At 36.7% G+C, this 21595-nt stretch overlaps 2 protein-coding genes across 2 annotated transcripts in view; both read left to right on the top strand.

Moving 5' to 3' along the window:
- Positions 1-223: 223 nt before the first annotated feature.
- Positions 224-7628, top strand: cyb5b (cytochrome b5 type B). The gene is made up of 5 exons (XM_084110165.1): positions 224-622; positions 5306-5434; positions 6637-6663; positions 6784-6815; positions 6904-7628. Exons 1-5 carry the CDS (start codon positions 434-436, stop codon positions 6992-6994), a joined length of 468 nt encoding a protein of 155 aa, XP_083966291.1. The 5' UTR covers positions 224-433; the 3' UTR covers positions 6995-7628.
- Positions 7629-10408: 2780 nt separating this feature from the next.
- Positions 10409-21595, top strand: part of dhx38 (DEAH (Asp-Glu-Ala-His) box polypeptide 38) — a 29479-nt gene continuing 18292 nt past the window's right edge. Inside the window, exons 1-12 of the mRNA XM_084108107.1 lie at positions 10409-10598; positions 11326-11701; positions 12943-13154; positions 13238-13399; positions 14287-14449; positions 14574-14692; positions 15545-15624; positions 18206-18361; positions 19921-20082; positions 20177-20284; positions 20376-20497; positions 21450-21587. Of these exons, the coding sequence (XP_083964233.1) occupies positions 11376-11701; positions 12943-13154; positions 13238-13399; positions 14287-14449; positions 14574-14692; positions 15545-15624; positions 18206-18361; positions 19921-20082; positions 20177-20284; positions 20376-20497; positions 21450-21587 (1748 nt within the window). The 5' untranslated portion in view covers positions 10409-10598; positions 11326-11375. The remainder of the gene's footprint in view (positions 10599-11325; positions 11702-12942; positions 13155-13237; positions 13400-14286; positions 14450-14573; positions 14693-15544; positions 15625-18205; positions 18362-19920; positions 20083-20176; positions 20285-20375; positions 20498-21449; positions 21588-21595) is intronic.

Genomic DNA, 21595 nt, shown 5'->3' with positions numbered 1-21595 from the left:
CCAATCACACAATATACACGGTACACACAACCAAAAAGGTGTTTAGGACTTTTCAGCATTGAGGACTTTTGGGGTTGTGTAACGTGACACCATTGTGCGTAAAACACATAGGTTAAACATGCGTGTTGTACGTTTCACGGTCTCGCGATGCTCTGCTCATGATTCTGATTGGCTGCTATTGTATTCGTCACTGGCCGTGTGCTGAGTGAACTGAGCGCTGATTGGCTGGTTTGGTTGAAGCGAATGGATTCAGTCACTCATTTGTCGTTAGTGCTGGTGAAATGGTGTGCCGGCTGGACTAGAACTAGGACAGGTTGCGTGTAATAAAAATAAATAAATAAAAAAAACAGCTTCAGCAAAAAAGATTACAAGTAAAACCTGCGCACTGGTTTCCACTGAACTCCAGCAGAGAAGCGACAGAGACAGAGTGAAGATGGGGGAAGAAACTGAGAGCTCAGTGAATAGAGAGAATCAGATCATAAAGGATGAAAATACAGGCACATCGGAGGAGAGCGGTGTGAAATACTACACAGTCGAAGAGGTTCAAGCCCATAACATGATCAAAGACACATGGCTCATCATCCACGATAAAGTTTACGATATCACAAGTTTCATGGAGGAGGTAAGGCGGTTGGAGTTTCATCATCATGTCCTCCCACACAACAGCTCACACTGTGCAACCACACAACACTAAACCCTGCATGGTTTTACTTGACTTTTCTATCACATATGTATGTTTTACACGAGCTACTCTTACTAATTTACGCTGAAATGTCTCTAGACTCGAAACATAACGTTAAGCTGCTGTCAAGTGTCAAGATAATCAAAGTTTGTGTGGCCCGATCAGTGTTAGCATACTAGATTCAGTGCAATAAACAACACTCTGAAGGATTAAACTAGTAGCTAACACTGTTTATAATTTTTTTTTTTTTTTTTCAATTTTTACTTAAAAAAAAAAAAAAAAAAAGCAAAATTCAATGAAGGCTTCGCATGATTGGGTATTAGCCACATAGCCTAGCTACTGGCAAGCCCAGTCACGTTGAACTTGTCACAGTTACAGAGAAATGAACGATTCCAGCAATGTGCTGTTAATCTCTGACACATTTATTTTCCTTCAAATCCTGTCACGTTTTGGAGTTTTAGACAACATACATTTCTTTTAATTTTAGTATGACACTACTGTGTTGCTTACAAGAAGCGTGTGAAAACGAGCAAATCTTGTGAAATAGGGCTGTAACTAACGATTATTTTGGTAATCAGTCGATTATCTTGACGATTAATCGAGCAATCCGATTTTTTTTTGTGGAAATAAAAATAGACCCAAGCAAAGACCTAAGCCTTTAAAATGACTTAAAATACACATAAATTAACAATTGGGTTAAAACACATCATCGGAAGCAAGTAATCGTGGTTTTATAGAAAAAACAGTATGAACAATCATCTTATGCACATATGCCTGCATAGGGCATCAATGGCCTGGTGGTCTTACACTTGATCAAATCCTTGTTTAATATTGTCCAAACAACATTTAATTCAAATATAAATGCTACAGCCACTGTCATTTCTTGAACATGAAAAGTAATATTTAAAAGAAAGAAGAATTCATATTGCATTTACTTTATATCTAATCAGTTTACAGCCGATTAGATAAAAAATCAGAACGGTGTGTTCACACAATTTTTTAGTCAGCATAAAAGCAGTCCATACGGTTACTCCATTTGTTCAATAATACAAAAAAATAAAATAAAAAGTGATGTCATACTACATTCATTTGTTATATAATGCATAGATTATAAAATAAGTTGTAATATGAAAAAACAGTCAGTATGTAAGTTCATTGACTACGTTTACGTCTCAGGGCGGGACAACCTGTCTCTCACATGAGATCGACCAATAGCAAACCACAACCATCCAATCAATTCCCCATGGAAAATCAAGTCCCATCCTACATTTTGTTTTCTTGCTTGAGAAACCGTTTCACTCAGATATGTCTCAATAGGGAAGAGAGGACTATCGCAACTTCAGTTTCATGCCATTTTCAACCTATTTACTATAACAAAGGCGTAGTTTGATGACGCAACAATTGCTAAGAATTATGGATCTTGTCGTCAACGTCAAGCCGACCGATCTAATAATGTTTATGGATGACTGAATACATCAATGTTTTTGTCATGACTATGATATGAAGCAGTTCGGGATTGCTAAGAGACAGCTATCAGCTCCACACGCGACGCGAGTCCCGCGGATATAAAAGGAATATGGACATTTCATTCTACCGAACTACACGCGAGTGCAGAATTACAACTCACAGGTCAGTTTATTAGACAAATTAAACTTGTGAGGTAACGCAGCGCTGTTTCACTTGGTCTAACATTACACTATCACACTAAACTGCATTTGAATGTGTTGAAATGTAACTTATGTGTTAGTTTGTCTGTATGAGACTAACGTTAGCAGTAACGTTAAGCTAGATCAACATTAGAATAACATACAGATCATATTCTGACATTTTATCATTGTTGAACTATATAACATTGATTAGTTTTATGTAAATGTGCTCACCTGTTTAATAAAGTACATGTAGGAGCGGTCGAAGTCTCGGACGTGGAGCTCTCGTTTGTATACTGTCTATGGGAGCTCTCGGCATCTCGAAAACACCGCGCTGATATTTATTCTCGTTTTAGTTCTCCTTTTTTATCCAAAGTCTGCTTGCCGTGGTCCATAATGTTTGAACGAAACAACAAAAGCGTGCAGATAGACATTGCGAACTACAGTGGTCCACATCTGTCGTCTTGGTTACTATCAGAGGGCTCTGGTTACCATGGCAGCACGAGCGGAAACCAGGGACAACGCGGATATGACACCATTGACTGCGACAAAACGGAAATAAAGACACGGTCCGTGTCTTCGAATTAAAATATTAATTTCTCTGGATTTAGAAGTTAATTGGAACTGTCGGGATAATGTAAATACACAACTTTAAAAAATATATAACATAGATATAGTGATTTTTTATATTTTTAAAGCAAAAAAAATACATATTGTGCCTTTAAGTAATATAAACAAATGACAAGCAACAGCTCAAATAGATACAACAGAACAAAGATACAAATGAAATAAACAGTGTTTTTCAGGGAAATCTAACAGTATTTCAGTAAATATAGATTAATCCATGTTAAAGCTGGAAAAAATGTTAAGTCAAGATCAGTGAGTGATTTTCTCTTTGTCTTTTGTGATTGATTAACTTTGTCACTTTAAGACAGAATGCACAGATCCAAAATACTGTTACACATGCGTTTTGTCTCATACGTTTACGTTCAGTTAAGACATAAACCGAAAGTTTTTATGTGAATACTTGCTTTTGGACATACCTTTTTGTGTTTTTATTTCGTTCAAGCGCAAGAAGACGCCAAAGAGAAAGTTTATCATTTGGATGTATTTTTAAGTCTTGTCAATTCAAGTTTTGTTATTGAATTGAGTTTTCTTTCACATTGCCTTGTGCTTTAATCTGAATGGTTAAAAATCGCTTGAATGTTTACTAATGGTCGACCGATATTGGTTTTTTGATGGCCGATGGCCCATATAAAGCCGATATTTTTATATATATTTATTTAAATCAATATTTAATAAATTATAAATAAATTATAATTTTTTTTTTTTAAATAAACATGCTTTTATACTTTAGATGGCAACTTCTTAAATTTGCAATCCTATTACAGTATTTTTCACAAAGTAATTGTTTAGAAATATATGAATATGTGAATAAAAAAAAGGTAAACACTGTAACATTGCACTCAGTAATCTGGTAATTTCGTGCTGGTAATCATTTTTTCAAATAAAGACAAGGTAATTTTACATACAGCACAGTGAAAACGATATGAATATGACACAGTTGGCAACTGGATATATCACAGATATGAATATGACACAGTTGGCAGCTGGTTATATATCAGCATATTTTAAAATGAAGGATTTAAAGTTTTTCGATCGCGTCTCCTGAAGCTGATCTTCTGTTCGCATTCACTCACTTCACACTTCACAAGATATCACAGCTGGATTTGATTAAATCTGCAAGGTTTGTGAAATTAAATGTTTATTAGATATTCAGATATTTGTTTAAATGACGTAGATGCGCATTTGCTGAATGTTGACGGCAAATGAGAAAGTATTTTAGCCTGATTGTTTGCCTTTTCTGTTATAAATAATATAAAAGCAAACGCTTTACTTTACTTACTTCGCATAAGTTACCATTTACTTTCTTTGTTTACCAGTTCTGTCTGACAAAGTATTAGATATGACAGACAGAGATCGTAAATTAATGAAGACGGAGAATATGAGTGAGCTCTGTGTGATCTGAGGAGCTGCCGTTGCCATTCTCTTCTGGCGCTGGTGTTCTCAGCGCCGCCCGTCAAATAAAAGTCCGGAGCGCCGTCAAAATAAAAGTCCCGCTTCCAACACATCGGCCCGATGCTGATATTTCAAAAATGCCAAATGTCGACCACTAATGTTTACATTGACAAGACTTGACAAGGCCCGATTCCGTCAACTGTCCCGAGCATCATTCATGCGGGCCATCGGGCAATTGGTGTACTTGCCCTTTGTTTTTGATCCATCTAAAAAGTATTTAGTTCGGTGTTGTGGCAGAACCGTTAACAGGACCGAACTTTAGAAAAAAAACAGGAACTGAAATATTTTACTGAAGGCGGCATAAAACAGAAGTTCTGAAAGTCTTTTCTTCCCTATTGTGATGTATATATCTGAGTGAAACGGTTTCTCGAACATGACAAAATGTCGAGCGGGACTTGATTTTGTCCATGGGGAATTAATTTGGATGGTTGTGGTTTGCTATTGGTCAAACTCATGTGAGTGACAGGTTGCCACGCAGTCACGTCAGTAAACACGTCATCAGAGAAGAGAAGAGATGTCGCTGCAAGAGGGAGGGGAAGTTACTCTGATTAAAGATTACGAAGCAAAATTTATTAAAAAAAAAACAATAATTGTCTATTTTGATTTCATAGTGACTAAATTTAGTTGGTTCCTGGTTTTTAACCTTGCAGTTAACATGTAATGCTTTTTTTTTTTTTTTTTTTACAAAAGGCTTGCAAAGAAATTTGACGCCAGTTGCTTGGATGCTACACTTTCTCACCATTGTGTAACGTCAAAATCAGAAATTGTAAAATGAGATCAGAGGTTACATTTTGTGCAACAGATGTGTCTGGATTCATGGGATGTGCAGAATAGTTGATCAATGAAGAGTGCCTGTGTTCAGAGGAGATAAACTTTTCTTTCTCCTTTTCTTCCATAGCATCCAGGAGGTGAAGAGGTCCTGCTGGAGCAAGCAGGTTCAGATGCGACAGAAAGCTTCGAGGATGTGGGTCATTCCACAGATGCCAGAGAGATGCTCCAGCAGTATTACATCGGGGAGCTCCATATGGTAGTGCTATTATAATGCATTTCTATTAGGGCTGGTCCGAATACCGTTTTTTGAGCTTCGAAGCTTCGGTCGTAATGAACATAGAATATTCGAAGCTTCGGAGAGAGGGGGTTGAACATATCCTTCTCTCTAATAAAGGCAGGAATCTCTATGTGTCTGTATGTCCGTTTGCATTTTGATTATTTCGAGAACCGTTCATCCAATCGACTTCACAGGGAGTTCAGTGTCGCATTTGGTGCAATATAGATGGACACGTGAGACGCAACACATTCAGAATTAATCAACTTTTAGTAAACTACAGAACAGCGCGAGCGGGAAGCGGCGCGCCTCACGCGGGCAGGGCTTATCCTAACGGACACTGCACTAGTGATATAAAACGCACACACAGGTCTGTTAACTTAAGCAATACTTTTAAGGTAGTCTAATATTTTTTTATATTTTTCTGACTAACAAATTACTGACACAGTAAAGGGTAAATTTAAATAAAGATAAACGAAATTTAAATAAAGAAAAAACGAAATTTAAATAAAGAAAAAACGAAATTTAAATAAAGAAAAGCGAAATTTAAATAAAGAAAAAACGAAATTTAAATAAAGAAAAACTAAATTAAGTTAAATTAAAAACGAGATTAATTTAGATTGATAATAACGGGTAAAAAGGCTAATACATTTTGTTTCTATTATTCTATTTTCCACAATGTCAAAGCAACGCAGCTTAACCCAAAACACAAGCTCAGGCATGCACTTCTGTCCATACAAACTCCGCTGTTCTGCGTTCTAGCCAGAGAACACTCCCATTGCTGGAACACTTAGGCGTCGGTTCTATTTCTAGCATGCACGCGTTTTCCGTGTGGCTCGAGCTGCGCCTGAGACGCGTGTCTAGGCAGTGTACAAACTCCAACCTGTTAACATGGGAGCCGAAAAAACGGACATGCCACGCAGCCAGTGTGTCGCCGGCCTTATTCAAACGCGAATGTGAACCGTTTTGCGGGGGATCCCAGGTGTGCAAAAAAAAACAAAAAAAACAAAACAATATTCGAATGTCAAATTTTCAAATCGAATACCACCCCACCGAACGAATATTCGAGTATTCGGGTCCAGCCCTAATTTCTATGGACAAAACACATCTGCAAATATGAGTAGAGTGATACAATTAATCATTAAAAGATTGCAACTTTAATAAAGCTTACTTTCCTGTTTTAGGATGATCGAAAGAAAGAATCAAAAAAGGTAAAAACAACTCCAAGAACTCTTTGTGAACCATTGTGAGCAATGCAAAAAACATATCGACTGTCACGTATAAGTTGCGTTTTGTTAATGTTTCCTCGCTTTATCACGTTTCTGTTCTAGGAGGTCTACATCACAACTTCCAAGGAGTCCAGGTAAGAAGTCCGATTCAGTTCTGCATGAACTACAGTGCTCATGTTTGGGTTTTTCTATTCTTTAACCGATTGTTTGTCTTTTGCTCAGATCATTGACCACCTGGTTGATTCCTGCCATAGCGGCTGTGCTTGTGGGCATCATGTACCGTTACTACATGCTGGAACACAAATCGTCCTGAACTTTGTCACCGCCGTACTTCTCTTGTCTGGAGGCCTTGACTTGTTTGAGAGAGTGAATCTATAAGATCGCTCTCTAAACTCCTGCTCATCCTTTCTTCTTTAGTTTCTACTCATCTGACTGGAAATGGTCCATAGCCCATTGGCTCATTTTGACTGTGTTTTTCTACCAGCCTTCACTTCAGAATCCACAATTCTGTCTATTCTGTCTTTTTAAATGTACTTGGAAATGACTTCAACTCCTTTAAATTAATCTAGAGTGTAGTTGGAAAGGTCTTGTATGGTCCAGCTTTTGCTGATGGATCCTATTTTGCGGAGCATTTTGACAAATCGCATGTCCACAGCCTTCACATAGCTGCTAGTTGATGTTTGTCAGTGAATTGCCTTAGGTTTATTGCCTGAGGATTTTGACCAAATGATTCAAGTGGAGTTGAAAGTTGCATCTCCAAGAGAAGAGCATGGAGTCATGGTACTAAAAAGAAATTTCTATTTTAAATACAACATGGTTTAAAGGGATGGTTCAGGAAAAAAATGATCATTTACTCACCCTCATGTTGATCCAAACCGGTATGATTTTATTTCTTCTGTGAAAAACACAAAAGAAGATATTTTTGAAGAATGTTTGTATTTTATGGGAAAAAAAAAACATTTCTTAAAATATATTCTGGTATGTACAGGTGTGGCACGATATGAGGGTGAATTTTCATTTTGGGGTGAACTATCCCTTTAAAGGGATACTCCACTTTTTTTTGGAAATAGGCTCATTTTACAACTCCCCCAGAGTTAAACAGTTGAGTTTTACCGTTTTCGAATCCATTCAGCCGATCTCCGGGTCTGGGGGTCCCACTTTTAGCATAGCTTAGCATAATGAATTGAACCGGACAGGACCATTAGCATCTCTCTCAAAAAAATTAACAAAGAGTTTCGATATTTTTCCTATTTAAAACTTGACTCTTCTGTAGTTACATCGTGTACTAAGACCGACGGAAAATGTAAAGTTGCGATTTTCTAGGCTGATATGGCTAGGAACTATACTCTCATTCCTGCGTAATAATCAAGAAACTTTGCTGCTGTACCATGAGTCCAGCAGGCATAATGATATGACGCAGCGCCTGAAAATAGTCCCCAGCTTGGTAGCCTATTATCAGGCGGCATGCGCTGCGTCATATCATTACGCCTGCTGGACTCATGGTACTGCAGCAAAGTTTCTTGATTATTACGAAACTCTTTGTTCACTTTTTTGAGAGAGATGCTAATGGTCTTGTCTGGTTCAATTCATTATGCTAAGCTATGCTAAAAGTGGGACACCCAGACCCGGAGATCAGCTGAATGGATACCAAAATGACTGTTTAACTCTGGGGGAGTTGTAAAATGAGCTTATTTCCAAAAAAAGTGGAGTATCCCTTTAAGGAAAACTTGAAAATATTGTCATTGCTTCATATTGTCATAACACTTTTGCATGAATGTTGTCATTCAACATCAGACAATGTGCAAATGCTGAAATGTAGCATAGAGTTACAGTCATACAGTGCTTTACCGTTATGTATGCTTTTTTTTCTTACAATGAAGATTTCTAGTGTGGTACCTGTATCTGCAAACTCGAAATTGACCCCATTACTCAGTCCATTTGTAATTATGCATTTGAGAGATGTTTTTTTTCTTTTTTAACCTTTTGTTTCAATGTTGGTAAGATAATTTTTTTCAGAAGTGTTTGAACTGTTTGTGAGTACCTGTTCATATAGTCATTGTTCTTAAATGCTCCTCTAATGAATTGCTCTTAGCATTGCTTGCATGTTTTTTCTAGCTCGACTGGCTTTAGCTGAAAGGGCAGGTCATGTCATGAAAAATCATTATATGCAAGTGTTTACTCTTCAACTGCCTTTACCGTTCAACTTCAAAACTATTAAGTAAACCAAAATTTCTACTTTTGTTTGCTTCTGTTGTGTACTTCTGTTATTAAATCTTCCATTGTATGTCCTTCTCAAACAATATTGCATTTAATTCAGTAGCTTTTAATGAAAAATAAGTGAGTCATTCATATATATATATATATATATATATAACATTTATTTATTTCTAGGCCAAATCCCCATGGTTTCTTGAGTGTCATATTTGCCTTTTTTTTTATTTTTTTTTTTTTTTTATCATTCCTGCCCCAATATCTGTGCAAATTACTTCTTCTCCTGCTAGGCTGTGTCAGTGTATTCAGCTTTGTCTAACAATTGGATGTTCAGATGTTCATGTTTGTGTGCATTTTATATGCATTGATGACTTTGTCAAGATTTCACTGGATCACATATTAATGTCATAATTTAATTCTAGCGATGGAAAATATAAAAAACTTAGTCCTGAATTGAGTACAAATGTTTCAATAAATGGTTAAAAATGCAAATATGTCTGTGTACTATGTAATTATTGTCTATATATTGTATTTTAGACTAAATTAGGAACATGCATTTAAATTTAAAATGGGCAGGTACAAGGGTATCATCCACATACAAAGTTGGTTGATAAAAAAACTGCAATAATGTACTATCCTGGTTAACAATTACTTGTTTACTTAAGAATATATGATGTATTTTATATTATTAAGCACCTAAAACCTTATCAGTTTGACAGAACCTCAGGTCATTTTCACACAAAACTCATTAATTGAAAAAATATTACAAATTGAGTGTTCATCGGAGTGGTCCAAGACAACACAAGATGTGTGGTTGCAAGGAGCTTAAAAACTTATTAGTAAGTAGCCTACCTGTGGTTCATTTGTCTGTACTTACAGAGCCACATGAACACTGTAGGTGAGACCCATCTGTAAAGTTGCCAGTAACTGAACAATTTGTGTATATCCGCTCCATAGAAATAAAAATATTAGAATGGTTCTGCGCGTTCTCAAACTTTACTACTACTACTACTACTACTACTACTACTACTACTACTAATAACAACAATATATGAAATATGCAGGAAATTGTTATTCTAAAGAAGAAATCGCTTGGTAAAAAAAAGTGCTGGTGAGTCTGATTCATTAGGGAGTCGGTTCTTTCGGACGGATTGTTTCAAATAATCGGTTAAAATTCACCAATTCGCTTGCAATCACTTTTTTTTTTTTCGAGGCGCCCAATTTTATTGTGTAGTTTGTTTAACACATGCTGTTATCGCCACGTTTTCAATAAGCTTTATAAACAGCAAACTGAATGAGGTGCGACATTTCGCTGGTTAATGAAACTAACTGAAAAGCACGAGGTGGTGATAAAACGCGATAAAACTCACAGAAAGGGCCAATGAATCAACGAAAAAGACTTATCCCTGCTTACGTTAGTTCCCAAACTGTAGTTCCTTCGTTTACTAAAGTAAACGAGTCATAAAGTTGACTGAGTCATTTAAAACGACACCGGTTCAAAACATTCGAATCGTTCAGGAATCGATTCGCGAAAACCACAGGCGTCACTTCCCTGTGAATGCTGGGATAGTAATGGCGGCCTACTGTACACATTGTTGACGTTAACCGCTATGCTATTTCACTTAATGATTTTTTTATTTTATCATTCAGTACATAACTTTTATTATACAGTGTAGAGCAGTTTTGAGGAACCTATCGTTTCAAAGGTAAACCCGTTTTTTTTTTCTTATAAATGAGTAGTGTCACAGTGCTGCTTTTGCATTAACAAATTTGAGAGATTTATCATGTAAGTTACATCAATGACCGCGGTTTAATCAGCTTCATTCTAATTAACGTACATATCGATAATACAGCGGCAGCGCTGGTTTTATTATCAAAATGCTATATGATCAGTTCAGTTATTAATGTTTTCTAACCTTTCAGCAAACTTACCGTGGCAACCAAAATACTAACGTTATTGTTACTACAGTTATTGGTGATATTTTAAGGCGCACACCAAACATTAAACATTACACTGAATCCTTAATTATGTTGCGATCCCCTTTAAAATGATAGGTAGTAAAAAAAAAAATCCAATCGTTTATTGTTGTGACAATGGTGGCCATGGCTAATGCTAAGAACTACGTTTTTATTTTAACAATAATAGCTGTAGTAACTGGTATTGTTGTAGAAGCAGTGCTAGAAATGACTTTTTTTAGTGGCAAGTGGCAAAACCTACCCGTTGTGTTGTTTAGGGGCATTTTAGATATATTTATGTAACAAGATTTTTTTTTTTTTAATGTAGCAAGTTGTCCATTTTCCAGTTTTTACTTATTATTAGTTCCATGTACTCCTATTAATCACATATTGTATCAGCATGTGTTTACTTGACTTCTAACGCAAAGTCTGTGTATTTTTGGCCCTCGTGAGTAACTTTTGGCAATGGCTTTTTAGATACACCAGAAATCCATCAGCTGAGTGCTGTGATCGACACCTCAGCAGAGATGGAAGAGATGGAGGATGATTCCTCCCTGCATCGACTAGAAGGCAGTGACCCCAGTGTGCAGGTCGGGGGGCTGATAGTGAAGAAGAAGATCGCTTCAACAGAACAACATGTGTTCAGAGCACCCGCTCCACGCACCTCGCTCCTGGGCCTGGATCTGCTGGCCGCCCAGAAACGCAAGGAACGTGAGGGGAAGGAAGGGCTGGATGATCAACCCAAGAAATCCAAGGTGTCGTCCTACAGGGACTGGGAGGAGGGAAAAAGTGATTCAGGGTCTGATGATGAAACTGAAGAGGATGGCGAGAGCAGGAATGGGAAAAAAGAAAGGTGGGTTGTTCTTCAAGAAAATTAGGTAACACTTTCTTTTACAGTGTCCTTGTTACTTACTATAGTAATAATAGTAAATTATGCATAAAATGCAACTAAACCAAACCCTAATGCTAACATTATAGTAAGTTCATGTAGTACCGAACTTCATGTAGTAGCCTAATCAATGTAATACTTAACAAAGACACCTTAAAATAAAGTGTAACCAAAAATTATTTGTGCCACGTAGACAGAGTCTGTAATCACGAAACATCTTAAGGCTAAAAGTAGCTCCTAACTTGCCGGTTTAGGAGAAACTCTTAAAAATTAGGGATGCACTGATATGAAATTTTTGGCCGATACCGATAACTCTTTGAAAGCCAATAACCGATATATTGTAATTTTTATATTTTTTGAGAGCCTGATTACAAAAAAATTCTCACCATTAAAAGACATGTCCCAAGCACACAATTATAATGTTTTTATTATAATTTTATGTAGCCCATGTGACAGACTTGCGCTGCACATGTTGCACTTAACTGTATTTTCCTTTTTGAAGTGATTTCAATCATATTTCAAGTGATTCAAAACCATCATGGTGAACAGTGCACATCTGAAGTGTCTCAGCCGAACGAAATAATCCATTATTTATCGGCTTTAATATATATCGGCCACATTTTCTTATCAGGCCGATAACGATGAACATTTATCGGCCGATGCCGATATGGTGGCCGATATATCATGCATCACTATTAAAAATAATGGGCGTGTCATTCCTAATTTTAGAACTCCTAATTTTTGCTCTAAGAGTATTTCACAAAGCATTTTAGTGCTAAAAGCAGCCCCTTACTATCCTTTTTTAAAATTTATTTTTATTGAAATGCAGATACGCTTATGTACAGCCGGATGAGCTGTAGTCTGTAGTCTGGGTTTTTATAAAAGGTGTTTATTGAGTTTGAGCAGCTTTTTATTTTTGTAACACAGACATAATCATACTATGTGGGTGAAAAGACTTTGTGAAGCAGTTTTATAATCGATGTCATTTAGGAATAAGATCACATGGGTGTTTGAATCGAGATTGTGACCTTTTAATGATTATTCATGCAGCTCTATTTTTGGATATTATATTATTATTTCTGTAAAAAAAAAATTTTTTAATCTAGAACATTCCTAATACCTTCCATCTTAAATATCAAGGCCACAAGCAAATTAATAAATGCTATGCATCATGAGTTTACTGTTTTTTTTGTGTGCCTCTACAGGAAGTACCGTGTCACTGGCTCAGAAACTCCATCAAACCCAGGAGGGGTTAGTGAGGAGTTTAAGCTGAAAAATCAACAGAGGGAAAAAGACAGACGTGAACATGGGGTTTATGCATCCTCCAAAGAAGACAAGAGCAGAGACAAAGACAGATCCAGAGACAAGGACAGAGACAACGACCGCTACCGTGACAGAGACCGAAGAAAAGACAGAGGTAAGTCAGGTGGTCTCTCTCCGCCTGTGAGATCTCAGCACAGAACTTCAGGCTCTGATCATGGTTTTATGGGCTGTGTGCAGAAGAGCGGGACGGCTGCCGCAACCGTGGATCCAGCAGCAGTCGCTCTGAGCGCGGTGAAGGCAGCGTGAGGAGTGAACGCTCTCAGAGGGACGGATCGTCCGAACGAATGAGTCGTGGTACTCGACGTGATGAGCCAGATTCACCCCGCAACAGAACCAAAGGTCAGTGTTATTGTTTTAACAATACTGAATGTCAGTTGTCATTACATTTCCTGTGTTATTTGTTCCGGAGATTGACCCAAGTAGAACCTTTCTTTCTATGTATTATGTATGCATTCCTAACCTTAAAGGGAAAGTTAACGAACAAATGAAAATTCTGTCATTAATTACTCACCCTCATGTTGTTCCAAACATGTAAGACACACAAATGAAGATCTTTTTGATGAAATCTGAGAGCTTTCAGTCCCTCCAGTTGACAGCTACTCGACTACCACTTTGACACTTCAGAAAGTTCATAAAGAGAAAGTTCAGTTGTGGTAAACGGAAGCTCAAGCATGTTCGCTTGAGGTGCGAGAACCAATGAGGTTCATTCTCGTTACGCAGCACGTTTGAGCTTCTGCAAGAACCAATGAGGTTTGTTCTCGCGCGTCAAGCAGGATCGGTTGAGCTTCTGTTTATTTCCGCTGATCAATGTTTAAATGTGAATAAAAGCCTAAATTCAGTCCGTTCATCATATAAAGAGATAGAGTCTCTTCAGAAAATTTGGGCTAAACCGCTCAATTCATATGAATTAGTTTTACGATCTCTTTATGAACATTTTGAAGTGTCAAAGTGGTAGTTGCGTAGCTGTCAATGGAGGGACAGAAAGCTCTCAGATTTCATCAAAAAGATCTTCATTTGTGTTGTATTCCGAAGATGAACGAAAGTCTTACGGGTTTTGAATGACATGAGGGTGAGTAATTAATGAAACTCACCCTTGAACTATAACCTACTATTGGAACCAGAAGGAAATGATAGTTTGAGAAGAATGTTGTTGCATGTTGCAAAATCTGATAGCAATGCTGTTTCAGGACCAACAAGTGTTAAGTGTGTTTCATATGTCCACGTAGGCTTAGTCACTCCGTCACGCTCCAGCTGGGATGAAGATGACAGTGGATATTCCAGCTCACGTCACTCACACTGGGAGAGCCCGTCTCCTGCCCCCTCGCACCGGGAGACGGACCGCTCCGAGCGCAGCCATCGCTCAGTCCGGGACAGTGAGAGGAGAGACCGGTGTGACTCACTTCCTCAAAGCCTCAGTGATCAATTTGTGGTTGAAGGTTATTTGTGGTGAAAATGGTTTGTGTTGATCAGAAGGAATAATAATAGATGTTTCCTTGTCACTTTTGTTGTTCAGGTCAAGTAAACCTCAATATCCGGCAGATACTCCTCTACCAACCCCATCATATAAGTACAATGAGTGGGCAAATGACAGGAAGCATCTTGGCTCCACTCCACGCCTGTCCAGAGGAAAAGGTAAAGCCACTCCTTACAAGTTCTTTATGTGGAGAATGTGGTAAAATTTGGACCTTTTAACTCAAATTTGAACATTTTAAACTTTGTTTAATGTATATTATATGAGATTTATTCTAGATTTGTTTGTTTGTTTGTTTGTTTATTTATTTATTTATGTTTGTTTATTTTACTGTTTATTATCGTTTTTTTTTTTTTTTTGAATATTTTTCCTATTTTATATATTTTATAATCTTTTTTTACCCAGAGTATTTCTAATATCTTCCATCTTAATATCAAGAACACATATTGTGTGGACAGTATATATATTTTTTATTTATATATTTTTTGAAAAGAAATTGATACATTTATTCCGCAAGGATGCATTCAATTGATAAAAAAATTATAGTAATTTACACATTTACATTCCATGTTACAAAAGATTTGCATTTGAAATAAATGCTGTTCTTTTGAACTTTTTCATCAAAGAAAAAACACTTTTCACATACACGGCACATTTTCAACTAATATTGATAATAATAAATGTTTCTTAAGCATCAAATCAGCATATCAGAATGATTTCTGAAGGATCATGTGACACTGAAGACTGGAGTAATGATGCTGAAAATTCAGCTTTGATCACAGGAATAAGTTACATTTTAAAATATATTAAAACTGGAAACAGTTCATTTAAATGTAATAATTTTTCACAATATTTACAATACTGTGTTTACTATCTTTTGATCAAATAAATGCAGCCTTGGTGAACAGACTCTTCTTTCAAAAACTTAAAAATTGTACCGACCCCAAACCTTTGAACAGTAGTGTATGTACAGCGTCTATAGTGCTGTATTTATATGGCTTCTTGTTTTGTAGGAGATAAAAGGGAGGATAGAGAGGACGGCATCCTGTTTAATGATGAAGATGAGAAGGAACAGTGGGAGGAAGATCAGAGGGTGAGTGCTCTTTAAAGTCAGCAGGAAATCAGAATTCACCCCTTTTACGTTCTTCAGATTCTTAATACATGTTCCTGGTCTTAATGTGAAATGTGATGTGATGTCACTGATGTGTAGGCCAAATGGCTTATTGGAAAATAATAAGCAATAGCCAAATATCTATCAAGTCACTGTTTTAGCAAAGTCACATTCAAAACTCTGGCTCCATTCTGGTTTATAATGCCCACTATTCATAATTCAAACAACTTATTATTAAATATTCGGTTACATTTCATATTAAGGTACTGAATAATATTAATTAACATGCATTTACTATATGGTTAGGTGCTTTTAATTATACATCATTTACTGTTATTACTGTATAGAAGGTACATGTAACTTGTATAATAAGGCCACTTTAAAATACAGCGGGGGAAATAAGTATTGAACACGTCACCATTTTTCTCATTAAATATATTGCCAAAGGTGCTATTGACATGAAATTTTCACCAGATGTTGGTAACAACCCAAGGAATCAGTACATACAAAGAAACCAAAACAAATAAGCTCAGAAATTAAGTTATGTGTAATAATGTGAAATGACACAGGGAAAAAGTATTGAACACATGAAGAAAGGGAGGCGCAAAAAGGCATGGAAAGCCAAGACAACTGCTTAAAACTATTAGTAATTAAAAAGCAATCCAGCCCCCTGTCCATGCAAATTAATAACAGCTGGTTCAGTCCCAAATGATGGCCTACAAAAAGGTCTCATTGCCAAGGTGTCACACAAGACACATCTCATGATGGGTAAAAGCAAAGAGCTGTCTCAAGACCTTCGCAACCTAATTGTTGCAAAACATAATGATGGCATTGGTTATAGGCGCCATCCTAAGCTTCTGAATGGTCCAGTGAGCACTTTTGGGGCCATAATACGGAAGTGGAAAGACAATCATTTCACCATAAATTTGCCTCGACCAGTGCTCCTCGCAAGATTTCTGATAGAGGAGTGAAAAGAATAATCAGAAGAGTTGTCCAAGAGCCAAGGATCACTTGTGGAGAGCTTCAGAAAGACCTGCAGATAGCAGGTACTGTTGTCTCAAAGAAAACAGTAAGTAATGCACTCCACCGCCATGGCCTGTATGCACGCTCACCACGCAAGACTCCATTACTGAAAAAAAAGCATGTTGAAGCTCATTTAAATGTTGCTGCACAACATTTGGAAAAGCCAGGGAAATACTGGGAGAATATAGTGTGGTCACATGAGAGCAAAATTGAACTGTTTGGATGCCATAATACACACCATATTTGGAGGAGAAATGGCAGTGCACATTACCCTAAAAACACCATACAACTTGGTGTTGGCTCTTGGACAACTCTTCTGATTATTATTTTCACTCCTCTATCAGAAATCTTGCGAGGAGCACTGGTCGAGGCAAATTTATGGTGAAATGATTGTCTTTCCACTTCCGTATTATGGCCCCAAAAGTGCTCACTGGACCATTCAGAAGCTTAGGATGGCGCCTATAACCAATGCCATCATTATGTTTTGCAACAATTAGGTTGCGAAGGTCTTGAGACAGCTCTTTGCTTTTACCCATCATGAGATGTGTCTTGTGTGACACCTTGGCAATGAGACCTTTTTGTAGGCCATCCGTTGGGACTGAACCAGCTGTTATTCATTTCCACTGACAGGGGGCTGGATTGCTTTTTAATTACTGTAAGTTTTCAGCAGTTGTCTTGGCTTTCCATGCCTTTTTGCGCCTCCCTTTCTTCATGTGTTCAATACTTTTTCCCTGTGTCATTTCACATTATTACACATAACTTAATTTCTGAGCTTATTTGTTTTGGTTTCTTTGTATGTACTGATTCCTTGGGTTGTTACCAACATCTGGTGAAAATGTCATGTCAATAGCACCTTTGGAAATATATTTACTGAGAAAAATGGTGACGTGTTCAATACTTATTTCCCCCGCTGTATATAGTGCTATATATTTTAATTACACTATACAGCAAATCTCTTAATTGTTATATCATCAAAAAATGTAAAATATATTATTGCCCAGCGATATATTAAAATGTATTAAATATAAAATTATATAGTAAATATTAAAATATTAAATATATAGTAAATATAGTACGTCCTACTTTATCTGTAACCATACAGTATACTAACAGAAAGTAATCTATGCTAAATAAAGTCTTGCTTATGTCATCACAATGTGCAAACTATCGCACAGCTTTATATATATATATATATATATATATTATATATATGTTTAACTGTATCCGATTCCGCATACATGCAGCATACTCACGCAGGGCGAAATATACAATATAGCATATCTCAACTGCTTGATTACTTGATAAATGTGACTATAAGGCATGAAAATATGAAGATATTCTAAACATTAACATGTATATTTTCTGTAAAGCTGCTTTGAAGCATAAATTTGGCTTGACTTGACCTAAAACAAAGTGTTATCAATATCCTGTTTCATTTATTAATCCATCATAATATAGAAAGTAAAATGGGCTTTGGGTTTTTATTTCATGTTCAAGTTGGTATTTTGTCAAGTACTAACTAACTGTCATGTCTAAACAGCAAGCTGATCGAGACTGGTACATGATGGATGAAGGTTATGATGAGTTTCACAACCCATTGACGTCCACTTCAGAAGAATATGTGAAGAAGAGGGAGCAGATCCTACAGAAGCAGACCCAGAAACGCATCTCAGCGCAGAAGCGGCAAATCAACGAGGTACCGCAACACATCTCCACCCGTCTGCACTGTTCAGGGTCAAATGTTTGGAAGAATTAAGATGTCTTTGAAAGAAGTCTCTCATGTTCACCAAGGTTGCATTTATTTGATGAAAAATACAGTAAAAACAGTAATTCTGTGAAATATTTTTACAATTTAAAATAATTTAATAAATAAATTTAATAAAATAACTTTTATTCATCAAGGATGCATTCAATTGATTCAAGTGACATTTATAATGTTACATATTTTTTTTATTTCAAATACATGATGTTCATTTGAACTTTATATTCAACAAAGAATCCTGAAAAAAAATGTATCATGGTTTCCGCAAAAATATTAAGCAGCAAAAACTGTTTTCAACATTGATAAAATTTAGAACCATTATTAATAATTGAGCACCAAAAATAATTAATAACTGAGCAGCAAATCCTCATATTAGAATGAGTCCTGAAGGATCATGTGACACTGAAGACTGGAGTTTGCTTGACAGTAATACATTAGCCCACGTTTTAAAATAGAAAACAATTATTTTAAAATGCAATAATATTTCACAATATTGCTGTTTTTACTGTATTTTGGTCTTGGTGAACATGGTCAGCCTTTGTTATTTATTTTTTGTTGTTAAAAATAAGAACTAAGAAGCAAATTACAAACAATAGGATAAAACACTGCATAGTCTTCTCTTTATGAATTAAAAATAAATGGATTCTTATTAAAGATACGAGTAGTGAGTGATTTTCACCTCGTCTTTTGTTGTTTGATTGACATTAATGACACAGACAGCAGCAGGTAGCCTATATTAGGCTGCTGTCACTTTAAGAGCCGTGACACACGTTCTGTCGGTGTCGGTGAGCGTCTGTTGGGATCATTTTTGCAGTGTGTTCCACACGTCAACTGTCATTGGGGTCACATCGATGGCAGTTCACTTGATTCGGCATGTTAAATTGCCGTCGGTGAGAGAGATCGCTCTGATTGGCAGTTCAGCTTAACGAACAAGTCAGTACATGAGAATTAAAGCGAAAGTGATTAAAAGCAAACAAGGTGGTCAAGACGGCACAGACAGAAAGCTGTTATAATTTTACGTCATCTTACATGAGAATTTGAATGCACAAATATTTTCATAATAACATGAGCAGCCTGGAATGAAGAAAGGGATCAGCATGATTGATATTCAAATTGGTAAGCAAGCGCTGCTTTGTTTACCGTCTATAAATCTGCAGTTCTAGTTTGTTTTTTGCTTTTTGAATGACGAATATAGACTAGAATATAGAAACGCTAATAGTATTCCTGCTGATAAAGACAGTTATTTCCTCACACACAGGTGCAGAACACACTTGTTAGTTGGCAGTCAGCTGTAGTCTTTGTGGTGTGTTTAAGAGCAGTTTTTTGGGCGAGATGCAGCCGTTGTGAGGCGTCAATAGAGTCAGCTTTCAGCGCATCTAGTTCTGTGACGTCAGCTTGGTGTGTCAGCCTTAAGACCGAATGCACAGATCTAATATACTGATACACATCCGGTGTTCACCCTGCTGTTTGCTCACATGTGTGTTTCACTCCAGGATAACGAACGCTGGGAAACCAACCGCATGCTCACCAGTGGAGTGGTTCAGCGCTTGGAGGTGGACGAGGACTTTGAGGAAGACAATGCGACCAGAGTCCACCTACTTGTCCATAACCTTGTGCCACCCTTCCTGGATGGGAGGATTGTCTTCACTAAGCAGGTACAGACGTCTCTATGCATGGATGTGCTTATCGGTGAGTCACCAGACTTGTGGGTCTTTAATTGATGATTGTACGTTTGTCCTGTGATTCCAGCCAGAGCCGGTCATTCCAGTGAAAGACGCAACCTCAGACATGGCCATCATCTCCCGCAAGGGGAGTCAGCTGGTCAGACGACACCGAGAGCAGAAAGAGAGGAAGAAGGTGCATATCTGGTTTTTATTGTTTACATCTACACTACCAGGACAGTAGTGTAGATGTAATTGTTGTTGCGTTTGGTTCTTCCACTTGACAGGCACAACACAAACACTGGGAGCTCGCTGGCACCAAACTGGGTGACATCATGGGCATCAAGAAATCAGAGGATGAGGGAAAAGTTGGAAAAGCTGTTGGAGAAGATGGAAATGTGGATTACAGGTAGATATTGTGTCTCACAATGTGTGTATATATATATATATATATATTAGTGATTCATTTTCCCACTATATTGCTTTGATTTATCCATGCCATCGTCATTTTCTGATTAAAATAAAAAATAGAATTTAATATTTCACAGTATGTCAGGGGACAAATCTCTAGATTCATTCACTTTTGTAGACAATTGGTTGTGATCCAATTATGATACCTTGATGCATTTCAAAGTATTAAAAGTATGACATATTCAAAGTATGACTTGTGTTGTATAAACGACCGTTCAAAGGTTTGGGGTCAATAATATATGTTTTGGAAATGAATTAATACTTAAATTCAGCGAGGATGCATTAAATTGATCTAAAATGACAATGAAGACATTTAGAATATATATAATACATTTACAAAAGATTTGTTTCAATTTGTTTCAATAAATCCGTTTCTATTAAACTTTATATTCATCAAAGAATCCTGAAAAAATCTATCATGGTTTCCATAAAAGTATTAAGCAGCACAATTGTTTACAACATTGATAATAATAATAATACATGTTTCTTGAGCAGCAAAACAGCATTTTAAAAAGGATTATGTGAAACTGAAGACTGGAGTAGTGATGCTGAAAATTCAACTTTGCATCACAGGAATATATAACATTTGAAAATATATTCAGATAGAAAAGTTATCCTAAATTGAAATAATATTTCACAATATTACTGATTTTACTGTATTTTTGATCAAATAAATGTATTTTTGGTGAGCATAAGAGACTCCATTCAAAAGCAAAATCTTTTAAAAAGTATTGTAGATATTTTTCTTTGTATGTATGTATGTATGTATGTAAATATATATATATATATATATATATACATTTCGGCATGTTTAAATTCTTTCCACAGAATTCTGCTGTCTGTAGATTCTTTCTGGGCCTCTTCATCTTTCTTATCTTCCATCTTTTCAGAACGGAGCAGAAGTTTGCTGATCACATGAGGGAGAAGAATGAAGCGAGCAGTGAGTTTTCTAAGAAGAAGACTCTATTAGAGCAGAGACAGTATCTGCCCATCTTTGCTGTTCGCCAGGAGCTTCTCAACATCATCAGGTCCGGGT

Source organism: Abramis brama, assembly GCF_963993115.1.
Source record: "Abramis brama genome assembly, chromosome: 3".
NCBI lineage: Eukaryota > Metazoa > Chordata > Actinopteri > Cypriniformes > Leuciscidae > Abramis > Abramis brama.
The sequence above is the reverse complement of the archived record's forward strand: the minus strand, read 5'-3'. Positions and strand labels throughout refer to the sequence as shown.

Bases quoted from the DNA above. Each gene is read 5' to 3' on its own strand.
- cyb5b (XM_084110165.1), top strand. From the start codon at position 434: ATGGGGGAAGAAACTGAGAGCTCAGTGAATAGAGAGAATCAGATCATA. The intron at 6,664-6,783 runs GTAAAAACAACT...TTTCTGTTCTAG, and splicing joins GAAAGAAAGAATCAAAAAAG to GAGGTCTACATCACAACTTC. The intron at 6,816-6,903 runs GTAAGAAGTCCG...TCTTTTGCTCAG, and splicing joins ACAACTTCCAAGGAGTCCAG to ATCATTGACCACCTGGTTGA.